General features: G+C 34.8%; 2 protein-coding genes across 2 annotated transcripts in view; one reads left to right on the forward strand and one right to left on the reverse strand.

Annotated features, from left to right (window-relative positions):
* Positions 1-4,126: 4,126 nt before the first annotated feature.
* On the reverse strand, positions 4,127-13,137 carry LOC140137785 (uncharacterized). The gene is made up of 3 exons (XM_072159552.1): positions 12,987-13,137; positions 11,425-11,589; positions 4,127-8,594 (listed from the first exon to the last, which is right to left on the reverse strand). Exons 1-3 carry the CDS (start codon positions 13,047-13,049, stop codon positions 8,580-8,582), a joined length of 243 nt encoding a protein of 80 aa, XP_072015653.1. The 5' UTR covers positions 13,050-13,137; the 3' UTR covers positions 4,127-8,579.
* Positions 13,138-13,419: 282 nt separating this feature from the next.
* LOC140138435 (PIH1 domain-containing protein 1-like) overlaps positions 13,420-16,328 on the forward strand; it is a 59,779-nt gene continuing 56,870 nt past the window's right edge. The window contains exons 1-2 of the mRNA XM_072160330.1: positions 13,420-13,570; positions 15,300-15,446. Coding sequence (XP_072016431.1) covers positions 13,445-13,570; positions 15,300-15,446 — 273 coding nt within the window. The 5' untranslated portion in view covers positions 13,420-13,444. The remainder of the gene's footprint in view (positions 13,571-15,299; positions 15,447-16,328) is intronic.

Raw genomic sequence — 16,328 nt, forward strand, 5'->3', positions numbered from 1 at the left:
ATTTGTAAAATACAAAGAAATTGAGAAAGGTTGAATATATTTTGTTAGGCCTATCTACTGATGATAGCATTTTTTAAAGCTAATGAAATAATACAAAAATTAAGGAAATCATAAGACGTAGCATGAGACGAGTCAGAAAGATCATTTGGTATATTTTTTTTTACATTTCATGTTTGTTTGTCTGTCTCTCTGTTTTTTGTATGTACTTTTTGTTTGTTTTTATCTTCTCAAGATGCCATTTACGGTGCAATTTGCAAATCACCCGTTGCGACATCCATCATCTTCTGTGAACACGCGCGAGCCCATTTACGACCTGCATCATTTACGATCTGCATCATTTTCTCGCAACGCGCTCGCAAACGGCTATCTTCTGAAGATAGCAATGCGGGCCTAATAAAACAACAGAAAATATTTCACAAATTTAGAAATTGTCTGTTAGGAAAGTTTGTTTTGATGTTTTTGTTTGTCCGTTTGCTTGTTAGTTTTTCCGCTATCTACTCAAGATAATATTTATTTGTAAAATACAAAGAAATTGAGAAAGGTTGAATATATTTTGTTAGGCCTATCTACTGATGATGGCATTTTTAAACCTAATGAAATAATACAAAAATAAGGAAATCACAAGACTTAGCATGAGACGAGTCAGAAAGATATTTTGGTATATTTTTTATATTTCATGTTTGTTTGTCTGTCTGTCTGTCTGTCTGTTTTTTCGTTTGTTTGGGTTTTTTGTTGGTTTTTTATCTACTCAAGATACCATTTATGGTGCAATTTGCAAATCACCCGTTGCGACATCCATCATCTTCTGTGAACACGCGCGAGCCCACTTACGAACTGCATCATTTACGATCTGCATCATTTTCTCGCAACGCGCTTCGCAAACGGCTATCTTTTGAAGATAGCATTGTGGGCCTAATAAAACAACAGAAAATATTTCACAAATTTAGAAAACGTCAGTTAGGAAAGTTTGTTTTGATGTTTTTGTTTGTCCGTTTGCTTGTTAGTTTTTCCGCTATCTACTCAAGATAGTATTTATTTGTAAAATACAAAGAAATTGAGAAAGGTTAAATATATTTTGTTAGGCCTATCTACTGATGATAGCATTTTTAAACCTAATGAAATAATACAAAAAAGAAGGAAATCATAAGACTTAGCATGAGACGAGTCAGAAAGATCATTTGGTATATATTTTTTTATATTTCATGTTTGTTTGTTTGTCTGTCTGTTTGTTTGTTTGTTTGTTTGTTTGTTTTTATCTACTCAAGATGCCATTTACGGTGCAATTTGCAAATCACCCGTTGCGACATCCATCATCTTCTGTGAACACGCGCGAGCACACTTACGACCTGCATCATTTACGATCTGCATCATTTTTTCGCAACTCGCTCGCAACGGCTATCTTCTGAAGATAGCATTGCGGGCCTAATAAAACAACAGAAAATATTTCACAAATTTAGAAAACGTCAGTTAGGAAAGTTTGTTTTGATGTTTTTGTTTGTCCGTTTGCTTGTTAGTTTTTCCGCTATCTACTCAAGATAGTATTTATTTGTAAAATACAAAGAAATTAAGAAAGGTTGAATATATTTTGTTAGGCCTACCTACTGATGATAGCATTTTTAAACCTAATGAAATAATACAAAAAGAAGGAAATCATAAGACTTAGCATGAGACGAGTCAGAAAGATCATTTGGTATATTTTTTTTATATTTCATGTTTGTTTGTTTGTTGTCTGTCTGTTTGTTTGTTTGTTTGTTTTTATCTACTCAAGATGCCATTTACGGTGCAATTTGCAAATCACCCGTTGCGACATCCATCATCTTCTGTGAACACGCGCGAGCCCACTTACTTACGACCTGCATCATTTACGATCTGCATCATTTTCTCGCAACTCGCTCGCAAACGGCTATGTTATTCTGAAGATAGCATTGCGGGCCTAATAAAACAACAGAAAATATTTCACAAATTTAGAAATTGTCTGTTAGGAAAGTTTGTTTTGATGTTTTTTGTTTGTCCGTTTGCTTGTTAGTTTTTCCGCTATCTACTGAAGATAGTATTTATTTGTAAAATACAAAGAAATTAAGAAAGGTTGAATATATTTTGTTAGGCCTAATTACTGATGATATCATTTTTGAACCTAATGAAATAATACAAAAAAAAGAAGGAAATCACAAGACTTAGCATGAGACGAGTCAGAAAGATCATTTGGTATATTTTTTTTTATATTTCATGTTTGTTTGTTTGTTTGTCTGTCTGTCTGTCTGTTTGTTTGTTTGTTTGTTTGTTTTTATCTACTCAAGATGCCATTTACGGTGCAATTTGCAAATCACCCGTTGCGACATCCATCATCTTCTGTGAACACGCGCGAGCCCTCTTACGACCTGCATCATATTTACGATCTGCATTATTTTCTCGCAACGCTCTCGCAAACGGCTATCTTCTGAAGATAGTATTGCGGGCCTAATAAAACAACAGAAAATATTTCACAAACGTCTGTTAGGAAAAATTGTTGTGATGTTTTTTGTTTGTCCGTTTGCTTGTTAGTTTTTCCGCTATCTACTCAAGATAGTATTTATTTGTAAAATACAAAGAAATTGAGAAAGGTTGAATATATTTTGTTTGGCCTATCTACTGATGATGGCATTTTTAAACCTAACGAAATAATACAAAAAAGAAGGAAATCATAAGACTTAGCATGAGACGAGTCAGAAAGATCATTTGGTATATATTTTTATATTTCATGTTTGTTTGTCTGTCTGGTTTTAAAAAAAAAATTTTTTATCTACTCAAGATACCATTTACGGTGCAATTTGCAAATCACCCGTTGCGACATCCATCATCATCTGTGAACACGCGCGAGCCTATACGACCTGCATCAAAACAAACTTTCCTAACAGATGTTTTCTAAATTTGTGAAATATTTTCTGTTGTTTTATTAAGCCCGCAGTGCTATCTTCAGAAGATAGCCGTTTGCGAGCGTGTTTTGTTGAAGCATTCGTTAAGGAGCATTCATTCGTGATCCTTGCATTGTATTTGTATGACAGTTTTCAATAGGGGGGGGGGGGGTGAGGCCGGCAGTGGCGTAACTAGGGGGGCGGGCAACGTGCCCCGGGCGCCACCCTTAGGGGAGCGCCAAATTGACCAATTCAGCATCGATTCTGTGCCCATCCAAGCGATGAAAGACAACATTTTCGCTCGTTTTAAGAATGGGGGGGGGGGGGTATTATGTAGATATTCTCGGGTGGGGGGGGGGGGGGAGGGGCGCCAATTTTGTTTCTTGCCCCGGGCGCGGGCGCTTCCAACCCTAGTTACGCCACTGGAGGCCGGCTGTGGATCACGAAATGCTAAGGTAAGTCTTTTGTTTGTTGTTTGTGTTTTTGAAAAGCCTACCGCTTCCAAACGCCCCACTGGATCCACCTAAAAGAGCATATTTTATACTTTATATATAAAGGTCTGGTCATTTCAAGTTGATCCAGAGGTGCGTTTGAAAACCCGTTGAAAACACCCAAAATAGACGGAGAACAGATGAAGAAAAATCATTTCATAATGAGCTCCACAAAATGGGTCCCAGTTTTACGGTAGAATATCCTAAAAATGAATTGAATTCCCTATATGCCCGAACACAATATCGTCAGCCTGCTACGCTAATTGCCTAGTCATTTTTTGTAATTTTGAGAACAAAGAACAAAATGTGGTTCAAGCATGCATTCGTTAATACGTAATCACCCTAATTATTTCGGATTATTCCCTTTCATTTGTATCAGTATCATTTTATTCTTGGGCAAAGATTGGTGAATAAATATTTTTAAATGCATGCTTGAACCATATTTTGTCCTTCCCGTTCTCAAAATTGCAAAACTTGATGACTTAGGCAATTAGCTTCGCAGGCTGTCGATATCTTGATAGATTATTGTGACTAAATTGCGGGTAAAATAAATATTTTTGGCTCTCGGATTTGACCCAATTGGCCCTATAAGGCTAATGAAAGTTGATTTCAAGTTTCCCGTTACCCGCCTGCAACACTTTTTCATTTTGGCTAAAACTCATTATTTGCATGAAAAAGTAAATTATCTGACAATTGATATGTTTTTCTTAGGGTAGAGGATGATAAAAATAAAGGATTCCTTCATCACTGTTCCTGATGATTGCAAAAATTGCAAATTTATTTTAGTCAAAACAAACTCCAATCTTTTCTCAATCTCAGTGTGCAACATGCATGTAAGGATGATCTATGCATTCCTTCATGTTTTGACATGGTCTTACATCAACATTACAGGTAATAATGACATACATTCAAATAATAAATAATGAAAGAGTCACTTCATCAGTCAATACAAAAGTGACCGGATTAACTAACTGTCATCAGCCTATAGGCATAGGGCCCTACTCATGTAGGACACACAGCTGAGAGTCTGGCCTTCTCGTCATTTCGGAGTCTCTATAATCATAATCTGTAATTTTGCCAAATCAAGACAATAAAATATTTTGAATGAGGATTGAGGTAATTTTTAAGTGAACCATGACTATAAACAATACTACGGTACCTTATACAGAAAAGTATATAGCAAGGTTCTTGAGACATATAGCCTATGTGCAACCTACATTATCTCAAAAAAAAAAATTGAACACTTTAAAGCCTAATTGGAAATGGTCCCCCTTCTGCCCCTGAACAATGTTGAAATGCAGTGTGCTCATTTTCACCATCTCCCAACATTGTATTGATTGGTGGGGAATGGTATGGGGTAAGCAGAAGATGAACACTGAGGCAATATACTACTATATAATTCTGTTTCCAGTGACTCATATAGTGCGTATGGTACGAAGAAAATGGGAATTGGAGTATGTGTTTGAAAACATTTTTTCTGAGATTGTAGCTCAATTTAGCACCATGTGAAGACTTGATTTTTTGCTGTGAGCAGCTAGGACCTACCCATTGGCTATCATCATCATCCTTATCACAAAATGTCAAACATTGCACACAAGATGACAAAACATAAACATAAAAATACATCTGGTATCAAGAACAATAATCATTATCATATTGACCTCTTTTCCAAAACACACTTGGTAGCACTTTCTTTAATTCTGTGGTCTACAACCACATATTCCCACTGAATGATTGAAACATTTAAAATGATCCAATATCTTCCTATTCAATCCCAGAACAATGTCCCAAAATGAAAAGTAAGATCTTTGACTTTGGCATTACTGCAGCAAGTGATCGTGGTAATCTAATGGGATACTGCACTGTGAAGAGCTCTGTGAAAGTTTCATGAAAGCCCCAACCGCTGCAGTAAAGGATGTGGTACATATACCTTGGAATTTTTGGTCCAGTCAAACTGATCAAGTTTCTACATGTGAGATTGAGATTAACCCTGTACAGCCATTGTTCTGTATTATTATAATGCAATACACATATTCCATATTTGCCCCCGACTGCTATCAGGGAGAGATGCAGGTGAAAATTTGTAGATTCTGACAAATCTTTTTATTGCAACTAAATTTACTTTCCTGCAAATTTTATGATGAAAGAATATATTTATTTACTATAAAATGTTAATGGGTTACCCAAATGCACGAATAATGTAACATGAGTAACATAAATATATACATGTGGTATAGGGCAGTGGCCTGAATGAGTTTTGGAAAAGCACTTTCATTTATCATCAAATCCCATATGCCATCATACAGTAAATTTGGTTGTTTTATGGAACACATAGTTTTATCTGGAATAATTATGATTTGTACATACATATATACTCTGTATAGGGATATTTACAAGAACTAAATACAAATTAATGAGATGCATTATGTAATTGCATTTACAACTAAAAGTTGTATAAAACTGGCAAGCTTCAAATCCAGTTGACAAACATGGAACTTCTACATGTACATTGTAACAGTCATATAATGTATTTCACATATCTATCACTAAGACAGGAAGCAGCTAAAAAAGAAAAAGAAAAATGCTAAACATTGTGCTTAGAAACAGGTTTAGATATATTACACTGTATGTTGTAGATGAGTATAAAATGTGTGAAATCTGTGGATTCATCCAAAAATTGTTTCCAACTATTCCACACATAGGACCCTGCACAGGACATGAGATTTTAGACAGCAGTATTATACTTGTATTACTTCTGTTATACTTCTGTACACTTATGTTTCTGTGGATACTTATGGACAGGAAGGTATTCCGGGGAAGGTATGAAATTTTCATAAAACTGGTTTCAACATGAGATAATATTTTAATTTCATATAAAAATCTGTAATATTAAAGTGTAGATTCTTCATTGTTTTTTAGCAACATTTGCAAATTTAACATAATTTTGAACAGTAATTATATTTTTTTATATTTTTGGGTCTCTAATCATCAAATTTGGCATGTTTGGGGGATATGAAAATATAACCCCCCTCCCCCAGACAATCTATATATCCTGTTTCCAGCTTTTAACCACAATGTTAAGCAAAATCTCTACAGGAGCACGCAATGGAGTACTGCTCCCTGTCTACATCAAAATAAGGGACACAGCTTTGATGCACATTGCTACTATATAAAGCTGCTGTTCTAAGTAAATTGATGTATTTATGTGTCCAAGGCACATGTTATTGTAATTAACTTTAATGTGTTCACTTCTGGTTACTGTACATGGGGTGGGTGGGGGTCTGTTGGATTTTGGTTTATGCTCATGTCAAAAAGTTGAAAGCCTGAAAATTACACTACATATGATTAAAAACTGATGAAAATATCTAAATACCCGGCAGACATCAATTTTTGGTTCTCTTTTCCAAAGTTTTTATTTCAACATATAAATGTCAGGATATAAATTGATCATCAAAACATTTTGTGTAAAGAATACTACCAATGTTTATATCCACAACAAAATGTTACTCTAAACTATATTTTACAAAACATTTTGAAAGAAAATGGTTTGTCAACATTTTGAAAATGTTATCACAAAAGCAATCCTTTTTCTTTTCACCTAGACTTTCACTGTGATTTTGATCCTTAAATGGAATTCCTTTGAGACATATAGTAATTTTGATACCTTTTCCAGGATTTAAGTCCAAGTCTTGATTTTGATTGTAATACCTTATCCACGACTCCTGTAATTCTGCACGAGACCTCAACCAAAATCCAACACACAATGACCAAGTGAAATATTAGTTTTATAGATAAAATAATTAAGTATCTAGGTAGAGTGATTTACATGGTAATAATATAAATATCTATGTAATACTGTTTAATTTTTAATATTTTGTTTCAAAATTGGATGACATCAAGAATTCATTATAAAAGCTTAACAACTGCTGAATAAGAATTTAACCTTCAAATTATATTAGTTATTACCATAATTATAAATATTATACAACATGTATTTCTTAAGATTTTTTTAAAAAGCTAAGTTATATAATGTGACTGAATTGGGTTTTCTGTAAAAAACATTAAGTGAAAAAAACCCAACAAAAAACAGGTGGTCTAACTGTTGGGAGTTAACTTATGCTATGTGATGCTTTTGTTATCTCTACTTGCCCATCAGTATTCTTAACTTTAAAATCTTGTTAAGTGACACAAATTTGATACCCTTTAGGAAATTACATTTTGAAGTTGATACTCTTTTCAAAGTTTTCGAAGTTAAATGAGGATAATGTAATTCCATTGGTCAGGGTTCTTATACTGGGCTATCCATAGACCCCCAGATGGAAACCATGACCTTAATCTTCCACACAGGGAGTGTGAATTTCAAATGGGGTTACCTGTATGGGTGACTCCATTTGAAATCTACAACTCCTTTAGACTTGTGAGATTAAGGTCATGACTTCCATAGGGTGTATGTAGTTCAACTGGAATAGCACCCCAGCCCACCTGCTTAATTTCAACTAATGAATTTCATTTCACTTCTGATAAGAGAGATTAAAAATGTGCATAATTAGAATTTCTTGCAACATAAATAATATTAATACTGATTACTGTTAGTTAATAGATTAACCCTTGTAACTAGTCGCATTTTGTCCAAGTCAATTTTTTTCCATGTTTTTTAAATTCCAATGGTAACAAAATGGTACCAAAAGGGGCTTTTCCGGTTGAAATCCATACACCCCTATGGAAGATATGACCTTAATATCCTGAATCCAATTTGAAATATACACCCCTGTGTGAGAGATTACATTCATGACTTCCTCAGGAGATGTATGGATTTCAACTGGAATAGCCCAATATTGGAACATACTCCTTCAGGTTTTAAAATAGTTTGAATTTGAAAAGTGAATTGTATATATTTCAAATTCTGAAGCATCACAATCACAACACGATACTATTTTGTGGCTATTTTATTTGACCAATTGCTGGACTATTTCTGTAACTAGTTCAACTCTTTTCCAATAATACATATACACTGCTGTAATTATGACATTAATTATACAAAATTTCTATCAATAGATGATCTAAATGCTCAGCACTGTTATCACAACGATACAAAACAATCAAATTATTATTATACACAAAGAAATTGATTCTAATAAATAGCTGACAAATATCTGAATGCATTAAGTGGTTCCCTTCTTCAGTTTAACAACTTGCATCATCCAACTTGCCACTGAAATATAAAAACAAAGAACCACACAATATCATATTAGCCTTTAATTATGGGTATGGTAGATAACTTTAAGGGATCCAAAATGAGCGTTTATTGCGTTTCGACAGTATTTTTTGTGGGACATGAGACCACCTCAGACCTATCGAATTGCATTCTGAATATGAAGCATGTCTTTCTGATATCAAATAATTTTCATTTTTTAAAATCACAATAAAATACAAATTTTAATGACAAATTATAAAAATTTAATATTTTTAAAATTTTTGATATATAACAGTCCTCAAAGTAAATTATATAAATCTAATGTTATATTCTTAAAGAGTATGTAGCAGGGAGGAAAAGCCGGCGGTCAATTGAAAATTTTGACCTTTCATATTGAAGATATGGATTTTTTTCCCAAAAGACCTAATTTTTGTTGGTGTTTTGGGGAAAAAAATCCATATCTTCAATACGAAAGGTCAAAATTTTCAATTGATCGTCGGCTTTTCATCCCACCTACATATACACTTTAAGTATAAATCATCAGATTTATAAAGTTTACTTCAAGTACTGTTAAATATCAAAAATATCAATTTTAATGATTTGCCATAAAATGTGTATTAAATTGCGAATTTCAAAAATCTAAATTATTTGATATCAGAAAGACATTCTTCGATTCAGAATGCAATTCGATATGTCTGATGTGCTCTAATGTCCCAAAATAAATACTGTCCAAACGCTCATACCCCAGCCCTTAATCCACTTGAAAATATAGTTATGTTCAGGAGAAGGGTTTTACACCCAGCGAAATGTCAGAGTGATGGATGGAGGAAGAATGGGTTGGCAGTACATGGGTTGGCAGTACATAGGTTGTGTGTAATGTTGTAGTGTCAATGTGAAATTGTGAAAGCCAGTTGTGTTAAGGGATCCAAAATGAGCGTTTATTATGTTTCGACAGTATTTTTTGTGGGACATGAGAGCACCTCAGACCTATCGATTGCATTCTGAATCTGAAGCATGTCTTTCTGATATCAAATAATTTTCATTTTTAAAAATCACAATATAATACAAATTTTATGACAAATTATAAAAGTTTGATATTTTTCAAATTTTGATATATAACAGTCCTCGAAGTAAATTATATAAATCTAATGATATATTCTTAAAGTGTATGTAGCAGGAGGAAAAGCCGACGGTCAATTGAAAATTTTGACCTTTCATATTGAAGATATGGATTTTTTCCCAAAAGACCTAATTTTTTTGGTGTTTTGGGAAAAAAATCCATATCTTCAATACTGAAAGGTCAAAATTTTCAATTGATCGTCGGCTTTTCATCCCACCTACATACACTTTAAGTATAAATCATCAGATTTATAAAGTTTACTTCAAGTACTGTTAAATATCAAAAATATCAATTTTAATGATTTGCCATAAAATGTGTATTGAATTGCGAATTTCAAAAATCAAAATTATTTGATATCAGAATGACATTCTTCGTATTCAGAATGCAATTCGATATGTCTGATGTGCTCTAATGTCCCAAAATAAATACTGTCCAAACGTTCATACCCCAGCCCTTAAGGGGTACTACACCCTCAATAAATTTGTGTCTATTTTTGCATTTTTCTCAAAAACTAATAACACAGTGATAACAAAAGTTATGTATATTATAGGGGCAAGGAATACAATCACTACACTGTAATTTCAGTGACCCAGACAAGCGGTTTGTTATTTATGATAAGAAATAAGGTACCACTAGGATGTACCTCGCTTCCTATCATATATACTGAACCGCTTGTCTTGAGTCACTGAAATTTCAGTGTAGTAATTGATTCCTTGCCCCAATAATATACATAACTTTATTACCAGTGTGTTATTATTTTTGAGAAAAATGCAAAACTAGTCACAAATTTACCACAGGGGTGTAGTACCCCCTTAAGCTACTCTGAATTTGCCACGGCTAATTTACTCCTGACTTAAATCAAAAGTTCAAAAAAAGCTGGTGGCTTTATTTTGTTTTTTTTTGGAGGGGGATATCACTATTAAGCAGAAGGGCTCTACTTCATATTTCTTCGCCATTCTCTTTGCCACTGAGCTCCGCTGTTGATGGGCAAACAAACTTGTTGTGAAGATGCAAGCCCAGAATGCAAGGGGATAAAATCTGACGTGGTGAAATAGTAGTTCAAAATGGGTTAATGTTGATTTAATAAAAGCGTTGCTTTGGAAGCAACAGGTCAACATGTATGCGGCACTGGCATGTCTGGAAATTAACTTGAATATTCAATGGTCCCTTGTGAAGGTTGTGTTAAATTTGGATGTGAGGCTGTGGCAATTAGTTGGAATAAGCATGTGTGCATGTTTAGTACTGTAGTTGAGTAAATTCTTTGGTATGCAGGACTTACACCCGACTAGTCCCCACATTTAGCTGCACATTCAAGGCTGCACATTCAAGCCTTGATTCTAAAGCTATCAAAATCGAGCAGAAATCAATCAAGCATGACACCACGTAAGGCAATGGAAGATCAGAAGTAACCACAGCTGATCAAGACGGGGTGATCACATCAAAATGTTGCACTTACACTCAATTTTAGACTGTTCAAAATAGGAACCTTTGCTGTAAAAGATACAGTTGACTCATCAAAATAGCTATCATCCAAATTTAAACACAATATTCAATGTCAATAGAATATTTAATGTGTGCTGCAAAAACTGACAAAGCTGATCTACTGCAAAATGATAGCAAATGACTCTAGCCTCCAATGCATACCTATTGTGTGCAAATTCTCAGCTAGAGGTCTCGAGCACTCTAGTACTGACATTGGGGGAAACTCCAGATCACAGGTTTACGTACCGATAATTTGTCTCCTCCCTCCTGATTCATTTGTTCAGCTTTCTTTTCTGCTTCTTCTTTTTGTTGTTGCCTTTTCTTTACACCTTCAGGATCTTTTAAACCACGACCTTCAGCCTCTTTTTGCCGCTTTTCAGCAGCTTCTGCTTGTTGCTGTCGCTTGGCTTCCTGTAAGACAATGTTCATTATGAATATTAAATAATTACAAAATTAATGGAATTGGTGTATTGTTATGATATTAAAATACATGTATAATGAGCCTATAAATTATATTCCATCACCGCACCCTGGCACACTCGGCAAGTTCGAGGCAGGCCTACCAACAAAAACATTTACATATAATAACAATTAGAGGCCCATTCAGTGATTTGCTCATCCAGACAATTGTAAAATTATCAGATTTTGGTACCTATTTCATTGTCATAGATGAGCTAACATAGCCTGCTAGTAGTAGTAGTTCACCCAAAAGCCTTGTATTTATTAAAGACAAATTAAGGCATTTTAGTTTTCATGAATCTGTAATTTCAAATTTATATACTGACAGTATATAAATTAGCTACATGTACATATGTATTTGAATGGGGCTTCAACAAAATATCAAATGACAATTTCAAAGACTTATCCTTCACTTTTAAGCAATTTATAAACAATTTTAATTTTTTTTTTTCGCTTGCGCTGGGATCACTGAATGGGACTTTAACCTTGGTTGGAGATGCAGGACTCATATATCTACGATTATACGTTTTCAATATTACATTCGCATGGACGGTAATTTTTGCGCGCTCGCAACGATTCTGGCGAGTAGATTTCTTGCAATATTTGGCTTATTTACCTTCCAATTTATATCCTTCAATGTACGGTACCTGTATATCTTTAGCATATATCCAGCACGGTCAAAAAAAGTTTTTTGAGGTTTCTGATCGTCATGATGAAACACTATTTAAGGGCACGATTTTCTCAGTTTTCCCAGCCATTTTGTCTACTTGTTGTTATCGACATGACCCGGAAGTAACTGATTAGTCTTGACCTCAGAGTGCAACATGGCTGTATCCCGTACATGACCTGACGACAGAAACCGACTGTAAATGAGGTGGGTTATGTTGTGACTTGCATTGTTTCATCACCGAACACGCTTGGAGATCAGATATGTGAGTACCAATTTCATATGAATTGACTGAATTACAAAAAAAATTGTTGACATGTTTGAGCTGCGCAAAACGTTAAGTGTGTAAATCCCATTGACACACAAAATGGCATAGCCAGTCTTTGTGTACAAACGGCATACACGAGACTGGCAAGCGAATCTAGACTCATCTCATGTGTGGTAAGTCGACATACTGATGCAATAAAAATGCACAGGCAATTTATAAATGTATCCCATCTGTCAAAGTAATTATTGCGGCTATGGCCCAATGACTGTAAGCCAATTGACAATCAAACAAGCATTGCAAGTTGAACTTGAAGCTGTCGCTTCGAAAAAGAAATTACCAAAAATGTTGCATTCATAACAAAAATCTACATATTTTTCTTCACTATGCAAATGTCATAACTGATTGAAACCTTACCTGGTCTTCTTCGTCCTCATAATCTTCACTAGAACCAAATAGACACGGCATAATAGCACCCATTTTGGCTAAAATATGGTATTTTCTTACGCCCACACCTCCGTGTTTCAGATCTTTCAAGGATTTTCACAGGTTGGTTTGTTTTTGTCGAGTTTCTAGAGCTTGTCTACCACTCCCAAAAATTCTTAAAAGTTAACAGCACTGATTCTAACATTTTTAGGCTCTCAATATATTGTTTAATTTATATTTCATGTACATTAGAACATTATTCGGCTCAAAAGAGGTAGAAAATAGAAAAATAAATACATAAATTTTAGGCAATTATTTGTTTTTTCTTTTAAAAACACATAATTGATTGAACTTTGACCGTAAAATGTAAATATTACAGTTCATTACGTCAACGTTTCATCCCTTTCGCACAAGAGGAGAATTTCGACCCGGTAGATGAGGCTATTTATATGGCGGCCTACATGAATGTGTCAACCATGTCAACAAACAGTAAATCTGATAAAAGTTTGTTGGTCCCTGACGAAGAAATTGAAGGAGGTTTACAGGATGCATTGTACAAGCAACTATTGCTACAGGTAATTTAGGTTGGGTTCTTGGTTACATACATGACATGCGGAACTCAGTTCTCAAAATGAAAAATGTTTTTCATTTCAAATTTTTAAGCTTACCAACAATCCCCAACAACAAACAAAACGTTCAAACCTGACTTGTAGCCTATTGTTATTATAATGTCATCCTTTCATATTATAATCCCTTCAAGAGGTGAGCTCTTACTAATTACAGGAAGTTTTAAAGGACTGCCGACTCTACGATTTACCGTTAATATATTGATCGTATCGATAGACGACTGACATGTACGAGCCGGGCGTCGAGTCAGGCAGGAGCGAAATTGTTTATTTACTTGACAAACTTGTTTTATCTCTGCTTGACATCGGACGGGCGTCGAGTCAGGCAGGAGCGAAATAAAATTGCCCGTAAAATTGTTTACTTATATTTATTTACTTGATTTACTTGATTTATTTACTTGACATGTTTTATAAATATATGGTTGTTGTTTGCTTATTTATTTATTTCATTATTTCATTATTTATTTATATTTATTTACTTGATTTACTTTATTTATTTACTTGACATGTTTTATAAATAAACAGTCATAAAACAGCAAATGTCTAGGATGTGGTGAGCTCTAAAAACAAGCATTTTTCTAAAACGTATCAACAACAAGACACCTAGACTCGCTGGCAGTCCTATTATATGCCGTACCTATACACTATTTAGGAGTGGCTCACACCGGGGGGCACTTCAATATGAAATGGATATAGGTGTAGGGCTGGCACTTTCGCACTAAGGGGCATTCGGTGAGAGCAAAATGTAAAAAATATGGGGTCATTGGGTGAGGGCATGATTTTTGGCATTCGGTGAGAGCAAATAGTAAAAAATATGGGGTCATTGGGTGAGAGCATGACCTTTTTTTAAAATGGAATCTTTGGGTGAGAGCCGAAACAGCGCCACAAAAACCTCGAAAATCGAATTTCTGGCTTCAAATTTCTTTGTTTTTTCAAAATAAGTAACAAAATCAGTGATAAATGAAAGTTGCTGTTCAAGACTTGTAAGGGTCTTTGGGTGACAGATAAAATGGAAAAATATGGGGTCTTCGGGTGACAGAGCAAGTGTTCGTAAAAAAATATGGGGTCTTTGGGTGACAGCGACGCTGAAAAGGGGGGTCTTAACAGCCCTACATACGCGTCTCCTCCAAAGTTGGAGTGCCCCCCCCCGGGCTCACACCATGGGAAATACACACTTAACGATTTGCGCAGGTCAGAGATTTGAAAAATTTCTTTAAAATGTTGTCAATGTAAATTGGTACCCACCTTATTGTGCTTGCTAATTTAAGACAAGGTTGAAACAAAATTAAGGATTGAATGCATTTTAGTGTCCAAAAAGGCAAAATTCAAAGTTATGCCAAACTCTACACCCTTGCGAAGGGCCCGTGCAGAATTGGATTCGGGAATAAAAATATCTGATCTTTGCAATCAAATACACAAAAGTACAACTTTCGACGTACTGTTGACAAAAGACATTATTGCCAAACAATAAAGAGTAGAACATTCATCATCAACTTGTCAAGTATTGAAGAAAATGTGTTCCCCAAACATGTGGAAAGTACGCAAAACAATTCTCATTCAAACATGTGGGAAACTAAAAGTGCATAATCCAGGCTAAGACAACTAGACTTTAAGCTTTTAATTTATTCTGATGCATATGGCATAGCATTCATGATACATACATTTTATTGTTCTCTAGGCTGCTGAAGCTGGGCATTTGGATCTACCAGGGAATGAAGGACAAGAACCAATTAGCAAGCTAGTCACACCTGAACCAGGTTTCTGTGTGAAAACCAAAGATGATCAAGGAAACAAAATATTTGTTAATATCTGCAAGACAGAACATGTAAGAATTAATTTAAGTAAATGAATAAATAAAAATATAAATCCCCATCTTTTAGAATACCCTACCATTTTTTACATTCACAGTGTATGTGTATATGGGTCATTCATAAAAGACACCATTGAAAATCTACATGGTAGGGTAGTCCGAATAATCAGACCCAGAACAAACTAGAGTCAACAGACGCTGAGTACAAGCCGCAATTTGACCCCTATAACTTGACCCCTGGGTTACGGATGGGGTCAACTGCTCTTGCATTGTGCTTAGGATGTCATAAGAAATATTCCTGGTGAATTTCAGCTTAATCGAACTTATACATGGATTTTGATTTTTTAAAATTTTTGATTGACCTTTTGACCCCCTTAATGACCTTTGACCTCAATGGAAAAAAAAACCTTACGTACACCGACAAAATGCATTGTTCCAATTTTAATATAAAAATTCTATCATGTTCAGTTGTTGAGATAAAAATTCTTGAAGTTATTTAGCTAAAAACAGGAAGTGACCCCTTAATGACCTTTGACCCCCAAAATAAAAATACCATGCATACATCAAGTAGCACTGATTCATGTATGATGGTTATATTACTCTGGTCTGTTTACATTTTGAGATAAAAATCTTTTGAACATTTTGGTTTTTGACCGGAAGTAACCCCTTAATGACCTTTGACCCCAAAACTGTAGGCATCCTAAAGACCCTGGCTAGTAGAGATGCATGTGTGCTAATGGCGACTCTCTGCTATGTAATTTGTAAAGACAGTGATTTTTTGAATATTTTTTAGACTTTGACCGGAAATGACCCCTTAATGACCTTTGACCCCTTATCTGAGCACACCCTATAGACACCGACTTAAGTCGAGTCACATGATATAACCATGTCCTCATC

This window comes from Amphiura filiformis, chromosome 17 (genome assembly GCF_039555335.1).
Source record: "Amphiura filiformis chromosome 17, Afil_fr2py, whole genome shotgun sequence".
Classification (NCBI taxonomy): domain Eukaryota; kingdom Metazoa; phylum Echinodermata; class Ophiuroidea; order Amphilepidida; family Amphiuridae; genus Amphiura; species Amphiura filiformis.